The 18502-nt window shown below is 42.9% G+C and overlaps 1 protein-coding gene across 1 annotated transcript in view; it reads right to left on the bottom strand.

Annotated features, from left to right (window-relative positions):
• Positions 1-72: 72 nt before the first annotated feature.
• The window catches only part of efnb3b (ephrin-B3b), a 126450-nt gene continuing 108020 nt past the window's right edge, over positions 73-18502 (bottom strand). The window contains exons 3-5 of the mRNA XM_034163984.1: positions 14485-14577; positions 6614-6682; positions 73-1833 (exon numbers count right to left, since the gene is read on the bottom strand). Coding sequence (XP_034019875.1) covers positions 1394-1833; positions 6614-6682; positions 14485-14577 — 602 coding nt within the window. The 3' untranslated portion in view covers positions 73-1393. The remainder of the gene's footprint in view (positions 1834-6613; positions 6683-14484; positions 14578-18502) is intronic.

The raw sequence follows: 18502 nt of genomic DNA, 5'->3' as shown, positions 1-18502 counted from the left end.
CCCTCCATCTTTTCACTTCGTAGCTTCAAAGAAGAAAAATGTTTGAGAGGGGGAAAAAAAAACTTTCATAGATGGTTCTACCTCAACACTTCCACAAACGAGGTCTAAACTTCAAAACTACAAGCGCAGTACGAGGAGCTATAAAAATATACAGTTTGGAGACCCTAGAGGGGGTGGAGGAGGAGGGGGCGAAGGAGAGAAGGAAGAGAGGAACAACCTCTGTTGAAATTTTTTGTTTTAAAAGATTAAATTAATACAAAACATAAGGAGGAAAGGGAGGGAGAAAAGGTTTCTATGCTGCAAAAAACAAACAAAAAATGGGTAAAAATGTCTAAAGAATGAAATGTAGTTTAACAGAAAGGATAAAAAAAATCTACAAATCATTTACTGAATATTCATATATATCATCTATAAGTGTTGATAGCGATTAAAAAAAATTCTCACTTTTTTGATATTTGCTCACTATTTTGTGTTTTGGTATTTAAGACAAGTCTAAAGAACATACGCACAGTCGCACGAAGCGTCACACGCAAACTGAACTGCACGTGTGCGTATATGCAAAAGTGCCCTCGCGACACACGCGCGCCTAGCTGCGCCTGCACGCTATCCAAGTCAGTCGCACAGTCACACGCACCTTATTAAAATATACAAGATTCTGAGTGTCTCCATGACGCGATTGGTCAGAACTCCTCAGGGTGGGGTCTGGTCATGTGACTGATGCCCTGGCTGACTGGGTGAGTCCAAGGCGCAACCACCCCCCCCCCCCCCCCTCCTGTGATCACAGGAGGAAACAAATGCAAATAAACCAGGATCCTATTGGTGAGTTAGATGGCAAGGCTGGTCTCTGGTTGGCTGAGCTCTGAGTGGCGATGGTGGTTGGGGGTCAGGGGGCAGAGCATGACAAGTGTGGTCTCTGGGAATCAGAGTACCCCAGCAGCAAGTGGATTCAAGGGTGTAGTTTTTGTAGAAAATCCCACAGCTAGGTCCATGCTCCTAGACAAAGAGTGTTCGCGCACCCACGACCTACTTTTTGTCATGTTGTAGAGGCGATTCTTCAATTAAAGACAAGTGGGGGCTTGTTTAACCATGAGGCAACAGGAAGGGGGCACTCAGAGGCTCTTATCCAGTTTTTAGTACTAATATAACATTGCCCTTAACACACATGTAGTGGCCCAGGTGTGTGAGAACGCAGCTTTGCACAGCTTGGAACCCAGCTGTGGCCCACTGTTTGGTGAGGGGAGCTGCCAAGGGGTAACACTCAGAGTACTGAGGGGTTCAGGGGCAGAATTGTGAAGTGAGCTTTCCTGTGGCTGCTTTGACGGGGGGAGGGCCAGGGGATTGGCAGTAGGCAGTGAGAGGTGGGTGGGTTCAGTCGGATGGAGGAGTAGCCGTCTCATACTTTATAGTAGATGTTTGCCGGGCTCTGTGGTGGCATCTCCTGGACAATGTAGACAGGGTGCCCATAGTCTCCGCTCACCTTCTCGTAGTGCGGGCAGTAGGCCGAATCCGATGTCCGTAGAGGGATAATGATGTCACTGGGCTCTGAGCCGTTGTTGTTGGAGCTGGTGATGCCCCCGCCACCTCCCCGTTTGGGACTGGTGAGCGAGGACAGCGACAGCGGAGGGTGGTGTGTGTCTGAGTGCTTGGCATGCCGCCGTCGGTAGCACACCACACAGATCACTGCGGTGACCAGCAGGAGGAAGGCGGAGCCTCCAGCTGCACCGGCAATGAGAGCGATGTTGGAGGGCTGCAGGGGCCCGTTCTCACCGCTGCCGTCACCTCCGCCGATGCTGTTCGTAGGTCCTTGAGAGTGGGTGGAATTCCCCGTCCCACCTGCAAAAAACACAACAAAAGGAGTAAAAACAAGAAGAGATACTCAAAGAGGTATGCAGAGATACCATACCTGGTTCTGCATGACCTTTGGCCTTGAGTGACCTCAAAAGGTCACACTCAAGATCACAAGGGTTTAACTCAAACAGTTTGTCGCCACTATGCATTAAACATAAGACTGTGTTTTCATCCAAGGAAAAGGTGGTTCAAACATTTGTGACCTTGATTTTGACCTTTTAAGGTCACCCAAGGTCAAACATCATGCAGCCAATAGAAAGTTGATATATGACTTTATATTTGTGTTTAATAGTAACCAGGGGTGTATCTCAAACCAATCCTCTGAAAAGCTATTTACTCTCATTTACAGCCCCCCCTAGTTTTCAAGACATTGTTTTTGGGAATACAATAACAACATAGTTGACCTTAACGCTTTTTTGTGTCAGCATACCGACCCTTATGACTGTGTGCCATAACAACAGGGGCAATGGTGCTGGTTTAGCTGCTGGTGACGGCGGCACAGACTCAGCCTGGTGGAATGCAGCAAATCTCACAGAAGCTTTTTGTGGTCTCTTTATTGACTCGATATAAGTGGACAAGCACCGAATTACAAAATGTGGAGGAATGCCCATCAACTGCCACTGTGTGTGTGCACAGCATGGATCATGGCAAATACACATTATTCCCTTCACCTGAACAAGTGTGTTTGCTTAACATTACAATGGCCACACGAAGAGAACCTCTCCGCTCTGCTTCTTCCACTGGACCACACACTCTGCCCTGCAGATTTTTTTATACCACACCAGACGTTGTCTCATTCCATCTTTGTTTGTTAGCCGGTTGTTCCCTCTGTCTGTTGTGTGGTTGCCTGAAACTTAAGAGTCTCACAGCCTGCGAGCTCACAGGTTTCCCTGCAGGAGCTTGGGTCACATCTCAGCAGGTAGATGGTGGCTTGGAGGTGTGTGCGTGTTTTTCCAGTATGGGGTGAGCTGAGGCTCCAGTACTGGGCTGTGTGAGTGTGTGCGGTGAAGTGGTTCAGGCCCGTAATGCGACTCTCTGCTACATAACACCTTTGGATTGGTCCATCATTATTCTTGGCACACGTCCTGCACTTTTCTGCCTTCCTGCCTCTCTCCGGCACACACTCGCCCACACTCCGCAGTTCTCTCCACCTTTAGCTTAATGTAGTCGTAATGACCTGCCTCGCTCTGAGCTCATGCCAGAGCGACAGACTGACAAAGACGAGCGGGCGCGCAGACACACGGACATGCACAATCGTGCCAGGATACGTGCGGATGCATCTCGCTGCCGTGCTAGCTAGACCTCCCCCCTGTTGCGCCGCGCTGACTGGAAGCAAGGCGCTAATGTTGGACGATGCCAATTACGCACCCTTCTCCTCCTGCTTTCTTCCTCCCTCCATTAACCCAACATCCCTCATTCTCCATCTCCATTATGACCGCCGCCTTTCATTAGCGCTCTTTATTATATCTCCTTCTTTCACCTTTCCTCCCTCTTCTCCTCCTCTCTGCCCACACTGGCCCTCACACTCCCCCCCTCTGCTGGCTCTTTTGTAGTCGCACAGTTCAGACTGCCAGGCCGGCATCCATCTTCATTTCATCTCTGAATTCCTTCTGGGGAACAGATCAGGAACTAAAGGTGTATGACATGAGCTTTTTGTTACCCTCAAGGTGGCCGTACGATAAATAGTTTAGCTAAAGTGGGTGGTCAAAACTAGTTATCGTATACTATGGAGTATAATAGTTATTTAATTTGGGATTTTTACACTTTGTTGTGGTGTACTTTTGTTAGAGGTTTACATTGTTTATGCCTTTATTTCTTTGGAAAGCCCTATATAAAGATCTGTTAATATTATTCTTATATTATTATTATTATTATTACTACTACTACATACTATTATTATTAACAAAAGCATTTTGGTATACAAGTTGCACAGGAGTCACAGGACCTGCCAAATTTAAAAAAAAAAAAAATGGTATAAATAAGAATAGCTGAGGTATGTGCATTTTTAATTTGTCTTTAACCCCTTAACGCCCGAATTTATATAGCTGTATATAAAAAAATAATGTTTTGTGTGTGTTTTTGCCTTTAAGTAGATGGTAAATAATGAGATTATTAATTTCACTTTTGCACAAAAACTAGATAGTAATATTGGGTATTCTGGTAATGACTTTATGTAATAATGTTATAATAATAATGATGGTATGTTGCAAATTTGCGACAACGGGCATACAGGTCAATTTGGTAAGTTGCATATTTGAGTCAGAGATTGTAGCATATATGCGACGATGGGCGTTAAGGGGTTAATGTTAAAAAGTCATTTTCTCAATTGGCTCACAATATGCTAAACCGTTATATTACACCTGAGGTACTTCATGAATGTGTTTATTAAATATGGATTGTTGAACAGAAATGTTTGTTATTGTTAACACTAATGTAATTAATGTATATATAGTATGCATAATTTGAGTGTATTTCGTTGCTCATAAAATAAAGAAAAATTGAAAAGAAGTTTGGAAAATCCACTTTTTTTATCACATATTATAACACGATTGGACCTTACTTTTTCAACCAGGTCATATTTTTTTCAAACCAACCTCAAGGCAATTGCATTGTGCGTTAAGCAAAAGAAAACCCATGAAATGAAAAATTAAAAGTAAATAAAAGGCCCTTGAGTCAATTTTAAGTATAAAAAATTAAATTAAAAATGACCCCTGTGGATGTTACGCCGTCTGTCAAAACCAAGTTGGAGATATAGATGGTTAAAAAGTCGCATAAACTATAGCTAACATTTACACTTAGATGGGCATTCTACTTTGAAATATGTATTCTCCGATATACATCATCAATTTGTATAAAAGATACGCGTATTAAGAAATTATAACAAGTTGAAAACAACCTGAGAATTGTCCATCAAAAATAACATCCGCAAGGGTCCATACTCTTATTAATTTCACTTTTCCATAATGGAAAAGTGAAATTTTTAAAGTTAATAGTTAATGAGTTATCTTGAGCTTTGTGGTTTATGAAAGAAATATATGTGTACTACAATTTCAAACTAGTTTTCAATAAAAACATGTAACTTGAAAAACTGACCTTTGTGTTACACTTTCATAACAGTTTAGCATATTGTGAGCCAATTATTATATTCAATGTTTTGCTTCCATTAGATTAATTAATCTAAACGTAAGTACAAATAAACCAAATTTCAACCTATTACACAGATTACTTTAGGAGATACGAGCCTCCAAACATGACTTCCTATAACCCTCAGCGGCACTTTTTAAGGTCACCCACATCAAAACTATAGCCAGGTACAGTATGTAGAAAGTTATTCACTGTTACCTCATAAAATATTTACTGGTGCCCCAATTAGGATGAAAATTTCAGAATTTTCATATCTCTACATAAATAATTCCAAGACAGGTTGGGGTGCCTACCTGTTGAGTTGACATGGTTTGACTCAGATGTGTTGTGTTGCAGTCCATAGTGACTTTCTGTTACAAAACCAAAATCTATACTTGAGTTTCATTGAGTGGCCAGCAAACCTACTGCAACCACAGCTACAGAACTGGACACCCCGGACTCGACCGGAAACAAGACACCTGTTGGGTCTTCGCAGGTGTGAACGCCTGTCTTCACCCAGCTAAGACAACAGTAAACACGCATTAATCTACATGCACACAGGGGCAATCAGGTGAAAAGTAGGTCACTGTATCTCATTTAGAATAAGGTGGATTTTTTTTAACATTTTGAGAATATTTTACAATGCCGCAGACAGAAGAAATCCCAGGGGGAATTCTGATCGAAGCCAACAACAGGCTACTTCACAGCTGTTTTGCAACTTTGAGTACATTTACACAGATACCGCACATTCAGACGTAACTGCTCAGGCAACAGTCAGGGGGATAATTTCATATTTATGGTTAAGAGGGTGATTTCTAAAATGACAAATGTGTAAATTCTCTCATTACATTTGTGAGAGTCGACATGTTTTACCAATCCCGCCATCTCATTAAAAACAATGCATAATGTTACTGGCTACTTCGCACCCACCGTTCTCACCCACGCCAGTTATGGACGAGTGTGAATGTGCCAATTCTCACTTCTAATATAGTGCACAAAAATGATAAAACCATGTATTGCGTTCTTTCTCCCCCCACTGAATAACTGAGCACGATGAAGCCTCGTTCTGCTTCCATCTCCTCCTTCTTCCCAAAATTCCCTTCTCCTCTCTGCTTTTCAGTAACTCTTCTCTCTTTCTCCTCTTCCTGTGCCTCCTACTTACAGTTCTATGTCTCCTCCTCTCTTTCTCCTCATCTTTCGGTCGCTCTCATTTGTTTCCCCTCTCTGTGGAGCCACAGGATCCATGCCGCCCAGACTAATGACAATAATAACTCTCCGAAATGTCGCCGCCAGTCTCGCCCTCTCTCCTGCTGCCCTGCTCTCTTCTTTCTCCTTTCTTCCTCCCTCTCTTTTTCTTGTCCCTCTCCCAAGGTAGCTATTAGCCATCTATTCTCCGCCTGCAGCACTTAGCTCAGGGGCTCGGGCGCAGAGACGAGGAGGTGGCGCGGGATACTGTGCAGCAGTGAGAGCGAGGACAACGTGGAATTAAATGGAGAGATCCACAGATGTCACCGTTGCACATTCTCCATCTGTCGCTTCCCTCCTCCCGCTCTCTACTCCTCTTTTTTTATTGCATGTTCTTTCCCATCATTTTTGAGGATGGATCTATGGCGGGATTCTCTCCATTTTGTCTCTTGCCTACCTGGGTTCCGATTGGTGGCGCGTCCCGCAGTCTGCTCCGGCTTGTTCTTTGGCGGCAGCCCGTACGGGCCTGTGGAGGAAAAGAAGAGCGGAATATGAGCAGAACGGCAGACAAACTGAGACAGCTTCGATCCGCTGTCGCAGAGACCATGTTGGAACAAATACGCCGTGCTAGCAATAGCAAACCCAGCCAGAAAGACAAATGGAGGCAGGAGGAGTTTTAATAAAGGTGTCCCCTCCCTGGTAGCAAAGCACATATTGATTGGGCTTCGATGTCCCGTGTAAGAGCACATTTCCATTTGTTCGAATGGGAAACTAAAGAGGGGTCGTTTGTTGTTTTGGCTGGAGCGAGTTTACACAAGGCCATAACGGCTTGTAATATGTAGCCGCTAAACCAGGCCATCTGTCTAGCAAGCCTCCCGTAACGGTGATGGCATTAAAGTGCTTTAATGTGACATGTGCACACACATACACACAGATGCAGCCATTGTGAAAGCACCACTTTTCACCGCTGAAAGAGGATGGCATAGGCGACGCTGATTTTGTGCGCTTCCGAGCCATCTGGCCAATGGTGTGTGTCAAGAACCGAGTTTATCCTTAGAATATGAGCGTTCAGTGCAGGTGGTTTAAGGTGATGTTTTACCTTGAACAAAGGCTGCTAGTAGTAAAATAAATGTGAGGATGAAGTGCGGGATGGGACACCCACAATGCCACAAAACTATACATCCTGACATTTACAGAAGCACAAAGCCATTGGCTGGCGGCCCCCTAATGACAGCCAACCAAACAGAAACACCGGGTGTTTCGGTCTGGATCGATAGGGACTTCTTTGCGGTCAGCAGAGGTGCTTCAGTCAGGGCGTGTGTGTGTGTGCGCGATTGACGGGGACTGACGGGAAGCAAGAAAGATAAAGAAGAAAATAAGACAGGACAGGTCAACTACTGCACGCGGGGTAGGAGGGAGGCGCAGCGCCATATCGCATCAGAGATCCCTGAGCTGATTATTCAGACGACAAACAACGCAGACGTGACCTTTCAGCCACGCTGCAGATAAGATGGACAGACTGAAAGAGAGTGAGAGAGGGGAAAAAATGTGGAGAAAACAGCCAGAAAAGAGCTGATATTACGAAAAGATGGAAAAGGGAAACTGGGTAACACTGCTTGAATGACAACAGCATCTTCACACCCCCAGTTCATTTGGTGAATTCTAGTTTAGTGTATGTTCAACACAAACCCCATGTAGTCTGAGATGGGCCCTCAGGACAATTGGGTCGGAATAAGAGCAGGTGTTTGTGTGGCACAGAGGATGGACGAGGTTCCAAGTGACCATTTCAAGCTATTGCCTACGTTCTTGGACAAGACACTTGACCTCCAATGTCCTGGTCCATCCAGCTAGAAATGGGTACCAGCCTTGAAGATGAACTAAGGCCAATGTTAGCTGTGACGCCCACTGGTGGTGGTACTTAACCCTGGATACCATACTGGGAAGTGAAGGAGACCAAGACTGGTACCATTTGGTGGACTGGGACAATGCAGATGAATTGTCTTGAGACTATGAATTGACTGAGTCTACCCCGTAGAAAATCTGCATAGACTCAGGGACAGACAGTAAGCTGTGTATTATGGATTTGATCATAGTGTAATTATTGTGTTCACATATCAAATCAAATCAAATCAATTTTATTTATATGGCGCCAAATCACAACAAACAGTTGCCCCAAGGCGCTTTATATTGTAAGGCAAGGCCATACAATAATTACGGAAAAACCCCAAAGGTCAAAACGACCCCCTGTGAGCAAGCACTTGGCGACAGTGGGAAGGAAAAACTCCCTTTTAACAGGAAGAAACCTCCAGCAGAACCAGGCTCAGGGAGAGGCAGTCTTCTGCTGGGACTGGTTGGGGCTGAGGGAGAGAACCAGGAAAAAGACATGCTGTGGAGGGGAGCAGAGATCAATCACTAATGATTAAATGCAGAGTGGTGCATACAGAGCAAAAAGAGAAAGAAACACTCAGTGCATCATGGGAACCCCCCAGCAGTCTAAGTCTATAGCAGCATAACTAAGGGATGGTTCAGGGTCACCTAATCCAGCCCTAACTATAAGCTTTAGCAAAAAGGAAAGTTTTAAGCCTAATCTTAAAAGTAGAGAGGGTGTCTGTCTCCCTGATCCGAATTGGGAGCTGGTTCCACAGGAGAGGAGCCTGAAAGCTGAAGGCTCTGCCTCCCATTCTACTCTTACAAACCCTAGGAACTACAAGTAAGCCTGCAGTCTGAGAGCGAAGCGCTCTATTGGGGTGATATGGTATTATGAGGTCCCTAAGATAAGATGGGACCTGATTATTCAAAACCTTATAAGTAAGAAGAAGAATTTTAAATTCTATTCTAGAATTAACAGGAAGCCAATGAAGAGAGGCCAATATGGGTGAGATATGCTCTCTCCTTCGAGTCCCTGTCAGTACTCTAGCTGCAGCATTTTGAATTAACTGAAGGCTTTTCAGGGAACTTTTAGGACAACCTGATAATAATGAATTACAATAGTCCAGCCTAGAGGAAATAAATGCATGAATTAGTTTTTCAGCATCACTCTGAGACAAGACCTTTCTAATTTTAGAGATATTGCGCAAATGCAAAAAAGCAGTCCTACATATTTGTTTAATATGCGCATTGAATGACATATCCTGATCAAAAATGACTCCAAGATTTCTCACAGTATTACTAGAGGTCAGGGTAATGTCATCCAGAGTAAGGATCTGGTTAGACACCATGTTTCTAAGATTTGTGGGGCCAAGTACAATAACTTCAGTTTTATCTGAGTTTAAAAGCAGGAAATTAGAGGTCATCCATGTCTTTATGTCTGTAAGACAATCCTGCAGTTTAGCTAACTGGTGTGTGTCCTCTGGCTTCATGGATAGATAAAGCTGGGTATCATCTGCGTAACAATGAAAATTTAAGCAATGCTGTCTAATAATACTGCCTAAGGGAAACATGTATAAAGTGAATAAAATTGGTCCTAGCACAGAACCTTGTGGAACTCCATAATTAACCTTAGCACTGGGTATGCACACATATGCTCAACAAGCTCAATCTAATGCTCCAAATGAGCTCAGTGTGGAATCGCACTACAGTGCATCTGGAAAGTATTCACAGCACTTCACGTTTAACACATTTTGTTGTCACAGCCTTACTCCAAAATGGAGTAAATTAATTTAAAATTACACTCACAACACCCCATAATGACAACATGATTTTTTTCTTTTTTGCAAAGTTATTAAAAATAATGAACTAAGAAATAACGTGTACGCAAGTATTCACACCCTTTGCTCAATACATTGTTGAAGCACCTTTGGCAGCAATTACAGCCTCAAGTCTTCTTGACTATGATGCCACAAGCTTGGTGCACCTATCTTTGGGCAGCTTTGTCCATTCCTCTTTGCAGCACCTCTCAAGCTCCATCAGGTTGGATGGGGAGTGTTGGTGCACAGCCATTTCCAGATCTCTCCAGAGAAGTTCAATCGGATTCAGGTCCAGGCTCTAGCTGGGCCACTCAAAGATATTCGCAGAGTTGTCCCGAAGCCACTCCTTTGATATCTTGGCTGTGTGTTTAGGGTCATTGTCCTGTTGACAGATGAACTGTCGCCCCAGTCTGAGGTCAAGAGTGCTCTGGAGCAGGTTTTCATCTAGGATGTATCTGAAAAACATCCCCACAGCATGATGCTACCACAACCTTGCTTCACTGTAGGGATTAGGTTTGAGTATCAAAAACCAGTTCTTTTCAAGAATCGTTAAATGATTTGATCCACCATCTGCCTTTTTACTTAACGAGTCCCTCATTGGTCCTTCAGAGCGGCAGTTGTTTTTGAGGGAGTTTTATCGAGAAAATGATCATTTCGATACATTGACTGCAGACCCTGCAGCGGGTCTGCAAACAACCGGCTCTGCTTGAAGTAATGAAGCAGTGCTCCGATCTGCTGCTTTGTTGGTTCTCCACTTCGCTGCTTTTCAGAAGCAGAAAGTCCGCTTGTTAATCCCTCTCAAAGCCATTAAAAGATGTCAATCGTGAGTCACTTTTGTGCAGATTAAAGTCACTAACTGGGACTCTTGTTTTGTTGCTGGCAAGAAATGAGAATCATCCTCCGTTCTGTTCACACAGCTCCAAACGCTGCGCCGCTCTCTGCTGAGTAAAGTTAGAGTCCGGTCAGAATTAATAACTTCAAAGCAAATCGCCGTTTCACCTCTTTCCAAACACTGTACTACAGACAACAAACCAAAATGTTTTTTTTTTCTCCCAAAATAAGATATCCTGCGTTCTTTATGAATGACATCCTGAGAATCAGCACAGCCAGCTGCAAGAGTTCAACTCAGAGGCTATGTAGTTAAATTTGTCTCATTAATATCTGAAAGGAATTGCTTTTGTCAAAAACTACAGATTTAATTATTTATGTCCAGAGATCTAGGATCCAGTGACCAATTTCATATTTAATTACTTTAAGACAAAAAAAAAAATGTTGTTGACATAGAAAACCTGTAAAGTCTACTTTTAGTATACTAAAAATTCACAGGAGGTACTGATAAGGGAATCGATAAGGAATTGGATCAATAAGCGGAATTGATATCAATAAAATCTTATCAATACCCATCCCTAGTTGGGATGGTGCTTGGTTTCCTCCAAACACGACACCTGGCATTCACACCGAAGAGTTCAATCTTTGCTTCATCAGGTCTGAAAGTCCTTCAGGTGCCTTTTGGCAAACTCCAGGTGGGCTGCCATGTGCCTTTTACTAAGGAGTGGCTTACGTCTGGCCACTCTACCATATACGTAGGCCTGATTGGTGGATTACTGCAGAGATGGTTGTCCTTCTGGAAGGTTCTCCTCTCTCCACAGAGGAATGGTGGAGCTCTGACAGAGTGACCATCGGGTTCTTCGTCACCTCCCAGACTAAGGCCCTTCTCCCTCAATCGCTCAGTTCTGATGGGCATCCAGCTCTAGGAAGAGTCCTGGTGGATCTGAACTTCTTCCATTTACAGATGATGGAGGCCATTGTGCTCATTGGGACCTTCAAAGCAGCAGAAATGTTTCTGTTCCCTTCCCCAGATTTGTGCCTCCAGACAATCCTGTCTCAGAGGCCTACAGACAATTCCTTTGACTTCATGCTTGGTTTGTGTTCTGACATACACTGTCAACTGTGGGACCTTATATGTAGACAGGTGTGTGCCTTTTCCAAATCATGTCCAATCACCTGAATTTACTCCAGGTGGACTCCAATTAAGCTGCAGAAACATCTCAATTTTTGAGCTTCATGGCAAAGGATGTAAATACTTATGTGCACATGATTTCTTAGTTTTGTTATTTTTAATAAATTTGCAAAAATCTAAAAAAATAAATAAATAAAAAATCATGTTGTCATTATGGGGTGTTGTGAGTAGAATTTTGAGGGAAAAAATAATTCATTTTGGAATGAGGCTGTAACATAACAAAATGTGGAAAAAGTGAAGCGCTGTGAATATTTTCTGGATGCATTGTAAATGGCAAATTCTGCACCACACGAAGCAAACTGAACAAAAATAGTAAATGCAAAAGAGTTTGTATGAAATGCACCAAAACACTCAGTTGTGGTCATGTCCCCCCCCCCCCCCCCCCCCAAAAAAATGGACAGATTTGAAAAGAACAATAATATAAAATATAAATACACAGTAAGGGAAACAACACTCAAGTGACAAATAGAACAGCGGGCATGTGTGCAGTGTTTTTTTTTTTTTTTTTTTACAGGATGTGTACCTAGCATTTAAACATTCTCTGTGGTGGAGTGTTTGTGTGGGTGTGGCCACGCTTTTATCGGGCTGAGCCACTTTGCTGAAGAGCATCTGCACAGTGCACAAGACCTGATAACACGGTGCCAGCTAAAGTAAGTGAGCACGGCTGTGTGGGAGCTTGTATATGTTTGGGGTTGAGTGAAGGACAGGTGCCCATTTTGCGTGACTGAAAATGCTTAAATGCACTTTTTATTCCCATGCGGCATTTGTGAAAGGAGTGGATATGAAGGTCATTAATTGAAAACATTTTCCAAATAACTTCATCGTGGGTGCAGCTCTGAAGAATTTAAAATAAATACTAAATAACTCACTGATTCAGTAAATGCAGTCATTCTGGTTGTCATGTTTTGCACTAGAACATGTTCTGCAGGTTTGTTTTCTCATGGGTATTTGTGCATTTATCAAAGTGCCAAAAATATGTCCTGTAGTTTGCATTCCATCCAGGTTTATGTATGTGCAGGCGAATTTTACTTTTGGAACATTCAACACACAGAAAAGTTGGTGTTTTTCAACACTGAAATCTGCTTTGTGAATTTTTTTTCCTATCACATCACGTGAACAAGAATAACCAAATGTTTGTGCTAGATGTGAGGAAAAAATGAGCTTCTCAAAACGACATTTGTTTCTGACACCATCAGTTTACAGACATTTGCAAAAGATGTTCAACAATATTGCATATAATTCTGAGTGTGCAGTTTAGTTTGTTGTCTATGTGGACAACCAGGTACTTGTAGTAGTCCACAATGTCCACCTCAGTTCCACGGATGGTAACTGGGTTCGGACGGGTCTTCTGAAGTCCACCACCAGCCCCTTCGTCTTAGATACATTGAGCTGCAGGTGGTTGGTTCCACACCACTCTACAAACCTGTCCACCACACTCCTGTACTCAGCTTCCTGGTCATTGTCAATGCAAGACCAACAGACAAAGTCCAGCTGATGTCACGCCTCCTTTAGGTTGCATGCATAACAAAAACAACAATAAAAGTGGTGGCAGGGACGAAGCAGGGAGCATAATCAGAAGATACACTGGCGTTCAACCAAATAAGAGAAGCTGGTTGCGATTTAAACAAAACCAAACAAAAAAATGTGTTGTGGTGACTAGAGCCATATCGATATATCGGTTGACCAATAATCACCCAATATGAGCCTATCACGAATATAACGGTATCAACACTAATCACAGAGGGTGACATCTTTTTTTCTTCACCGATTTACAGTGGGACCCCCGTCACCACTTGCTTACATTAGGTACAACAAACCCAGGTGATGCAACCAGCTGCCATTCATTTTCAATCAGAGTGGCCATTTCACAGTGACAAGAGACAAGTGGTCGTTACACCACCAGCAGTGCCTCTGCGTCTCTATATTAGAAAACTGTTGTTGGCTGCAAAATTAAGGTTTAAACATTCATGGGACCTTTACTAATTGAACTGTTCCTGATTAAAGTAATAATGACATAACAGATTGATGTTACTTTGTTGGCAACAAAAATGTAATAACATCAGCTGGAAAAAAAAAGTTTAATCATACACTTTTGGCTAACATCACCTAACGTCAGATTAATCCTCCAGTCGAGTCTGTGTTAATGATGGACCCCCATGCACCAAAACACCCATACAGTCCCTGCGCATGTGACATCATGTTTTGAGCTGGGCGCCGAGTTAAAATAGTGCCCTTGGTGCGATTGTCCAGAGCTGGTGGCAGTCAAAAGGCAGCGTTAGAGAGGAGTCAACAGGCCTCATTAGAGTTGACTGATCCCACACTACGCCGCTGTTCTCAGCACTTAATGAGCCCTTATAGACTCCGTGAGAACACAGACCGGTGGAGGAGCAGCAGTTGGCAGTTTATACGGAAGAAAAGGGGACGTGAGATTTGGCTTGACAGCGGACAGGGCTCAGATCAGGTGGGTTGCGAATGCATATGACTCTGGCGTGTACAGACGAGGCATAATGTTTAATGTGTGCATTAATAACAACAACTGTTGTGTCTGCAAGCAAGGACAGTATGTGCAAACGGGGACGGGTTGCAGCAGCATATGGGAGAACTGTGGGTGAGAGAACTTACTCTGTCCTACTTTCAGGACCACCTTCATGCCTTGTGTTGCACAAACTCCGCCTCTCATGCTATCCAAGCCTTGGCGCGTCCCATCTGATGTGGCTACAGGGATAGAGACAAAAAAAGACACTTAGCAGGGTAGTGCATGCACCCATAGACCCACAATGGAGGTGTTGATGCCACACAAATTCAACCGGTCTCTCAATCTATAGCCGACACCAACAATGGCGTCTATTCATATAGTCAGGCGTTCCAGCAAGTGACATTTGCAGAGGCAGCAATTTAAAACTCCACCACAGGCTCCGAAATGTCAAACTACAAGACGGTAGAACTTTAATAAGTCTTCATTTAGCAGTATGTGTGCTGGAATTCATTATCACCCCCGCTGCACCTCAGACTCAACCACTTTTAGTCAAGTGTGATTGTAACTCCGGCCGGAGAAATTATGGGAAAAGGGGGGCATCAACGGAGTGACGGAATACCCAATGGTAATCCAATCAAGGGTGCAAAAATGGGAACCCCTGTGTGGAGAGAAACTGGACCTGATTAGTTAGAATCATAGGCCGTAAAAAATAACGACGTACGCCGCGCCTCCATTTACTCCCACCACGCAAAAGTGAAGCCAAAACACAGGCGCTGCCATTTTGTTGCGTTAATGGAATGAACATGAGCTTCTGCGGCCGACTTGTAAACTTAACAGTAGACATCAAACACCAGTCTGACGCTGGTCCAAAGCCACTTTGAATATGATCTCTTCCTGGATTTTTTTTATGTGACTAGAAAGACAGATACTGAGTCACATATCCGTGATGACAGTAGATCTAAGTAAAATAAGACATGATGCTCCAGTGGAAAGTTGCATGAATAGGAATGAAGGACAAATTCTACAAAGGATTAATTTAAACACATGAACATTACATCATATCTCAGGAGCTATGAGCTGTACAGTGCTAATTTTGGTGGCAAATTATTTGCAAGATGCACATTTCTGGAAGTTGCAATAGAAAACTTTTGTTAGAAGCAGAAATGTTACAATGGAAACAAGCATAAACAAACAAAACCCACTTGCAACTCTGATCTCAGTAACCACTGAGGTCACCCATCAGATTTTGAGTATAAGTTACCCCAAGACCACAATGCTCTGTATAATCCAGTTGAACCTTTTTCCTAAAAATAACTGGAAATGTCTGTTTCATGCTTGGACCCCAGAAAAAGGTGATTTTTCCTGACATACTGTAGAGCGAAAGTTGCATCGTGGGAGTAATAACCTCTCCCATGAAGATTTTTGGGACTGGTTGTCAGGCTTAATTAATGTGTTCACTGCATTTTTATTTTGGCACACTGACTTGAGCAGAGCAGGTGGCTCTGCAGCACAGGATTTGATTTGGACTACCAACCTGTAGAATGGGGTTACGAGTGACAGTTTCAGGCTACCTGTCTTGAGTCCTTGGACAAGACACGTCATCTGCAACTTCCCACATTACCCAACAGGAAATGGCCATGGTGTTGAAGTCCTATTTAGGCTCCAAGGCCCATTGGTGCTGGTGCCTATTCCTGGATTCCATGCTGGTGCCTATCCCCAGATTCAAGGACACATAAAGGTAGCATGACACAGAATCTTGTTCAGGTCCACATAGTGGTAGCTCATATCCTTATTCCATTGATTCACTTGCTCCACCATTGACCAGCCTTGCCTAAGGAAGTATCTGAAATGGACTGGTGTCCCATCCCGGGGAGGCATAGACTCTCATATGCTTGACACTGTGGTATTCAGGCTGGATGGGCCTCTGGGCCTGTGTACGGCTTCTTTCATTGACATGGACAATGCAGCCAAGGTTATTAGAGTGTACAGCAACTAGCCACCAGGGAGCAACAGACATAGCTTGGTTTCAGTTGTTCAAAGCTGCACTGCCATCTCTGTTTAGAGGCCGATTGAAATCCAGAATGTTTTAAATGAATTAAACAGCCAGCCACTAATACCTAATTATGAGTCTTGTTTATTTTATTTTCAAGAGTTTAAGAGAGTTTTTCATTGGAAATTGAAGGGCTAATTTGTTGATACAAGCAAGCAAGGTAATATAACTGATTTAACATGCATTTTGAGGCCATAAAAAGCATTTGCCGCTAAAACAGAAAGAGCCAGTAAAATAAACGGGCACAGATGCCAAATGTAGGCATGCTTCCATTGAATGAGCAACCTGTTTAACAAAGCAACAAGCTGCCTGGGGGGTGGGGAGTGGGGGCCTTAATAAAGCTTGCTGGTAAACGCATTAAAAAGACCACAGCGACTGAAGGAGGAGACTAGAATAAGGAGAATCACGACAGAGAGAAATGTCAAAACCCTTCAAACTCACAGCCTGCATATAAGATTTAAAATCACTTCTCTTTGGAAGAGATTCACGTCTTTGTCTTTAAAGTTTCAGCTGATGGACGGAGTCATACGGAGCCCTAGAAGTGTCATCACAAAATGTTTTGCATGTTGAGAGAATGTGCGCTCATTTTACTAAATTGTATTCTCGTTTTACTAAATTGTGCTTGTGTTACTATATTGTGTGCACAATTTACTATACTGTGCTCTTGTTTTACTTAATTGTGCTCTAGTGTTACTATATTGTGTGCACAATTTACTATATTGTGCTCTTGTTTTACTAAATTGTGCTCTCGTGCTACTATATTGTGTGCACAATTTACTATACTGTGCTCTTGTTTTACTTAATTGTGCTTTAGTGTTACTATACTGTGTGCACAATTTACTACATTATGCGCTCTTTTACTAAATTGTGCTCTCGTGTTATTATATTGTGTGCACAATTTACTATATTGTGCGCTAATTTTACTAAATTGTGCTCTAGTGTTACTATATTGTGTGCACAATTTGCGATACTGTGTGCTCGTTTTACTAAATTGGGGTCTCATGTTACTATATCGTGTGCACAATTTACAATATTGTGCGCTCGTTTTACTAAATTGTGTTCTCGTGTTACTATATTATGTGCACAATTTGCAATATTGCGTGCCCAATTTATAAAATCGGGGTCTCGTGTTACTATATTGTGTGCACAATTTATTATATTGTGCACTCGCACTAAATTGTGTTCTCATGTTGCTATATTGTGTGCACAATGTCCTATATTGTGTTCTCGTTTTACTATGGTGTGTGCTCATTTTAAGCATTGTAAAATGAATGCACAATTAAGTAAATCGAGGGCACAATTTATTAAAACGAGGGAACGATTTAGTATAATGAGAGCACAATTTAGTGAACATCGTTATGGAACATTGTGTGCACAATCTACTTAAACGTGGCCACAATTTATAAAAGTAGCACTCAATATTGTGTTGACACATGTAAACATGAGCTTGTTATAGTATATGAGAGATCTTGATGTACTAACGGCACATGACCCTGCGACAAAGAGTGGAAGACCGCTATAAACCGTCACCACCTAAGGCTTTAACGGTTATCATCACTTACAGATATGAACTGTAATGTGTATAACTGTTATGCCTATAACGTTTTATTAATTTGTGGGCTCAATTAAAGGAAGACTTGCTAACAAATTATCATGGCCAGAAAAAAATATCACTTTCAGCAACCTCTCCCAGGATCCATAGAGGTATACGCTGGCACGGTGGTGGAAGAAAAGCTGCAAACATAGTCTTACCTCCCTTCATATACCACCCATCTCTCCTTATTTTTCCCATTATAGGCCCCTGGGGCGAACCCTCACCTTGTCTCCTTATAAAAAAATATAGAAAATTATTTTTCCAGCTACTTCCCTTCAAGCTACAGATTAGCCTGTCTGAAGTCAAGCAGAGAGGGAGGGATGGCAGATAGCTTGAGAAAAGATAGAGAGAAATAGGAGGTGTGAAAGAGAGTCAGCTTCATTTCTAACACCTCCCTCTCTCGCTGTCTCACTCCATCGGTGCACGTTGCAGAGTGTGAAAGCAGGAGGAGGAGAGAAGCAGACGGAGGTCAAGGCAAACAGCAGCACGGTGGGAAAGCCAGCAGACAGGGATGGATGAA

The sequence above is a fragment of the Thalassophryne amazonica genome, chromosome 23 (genome assembly GCF_902500255.1).
Source record: "Thalassophryne amazonica chromosome 23, fThaAma1.1, whole genome shotgun sequence".
Lineage (NCBI taxonomy): Eukaryota > Metazoa > Chordata > Actinopteri > Batrachoidiformes > Batrachoididae > Thalassophryne > Thalassophryne amazonica.
This window is presented reverse-complemented; position numbering and strand designations above follow the sequence as displayed.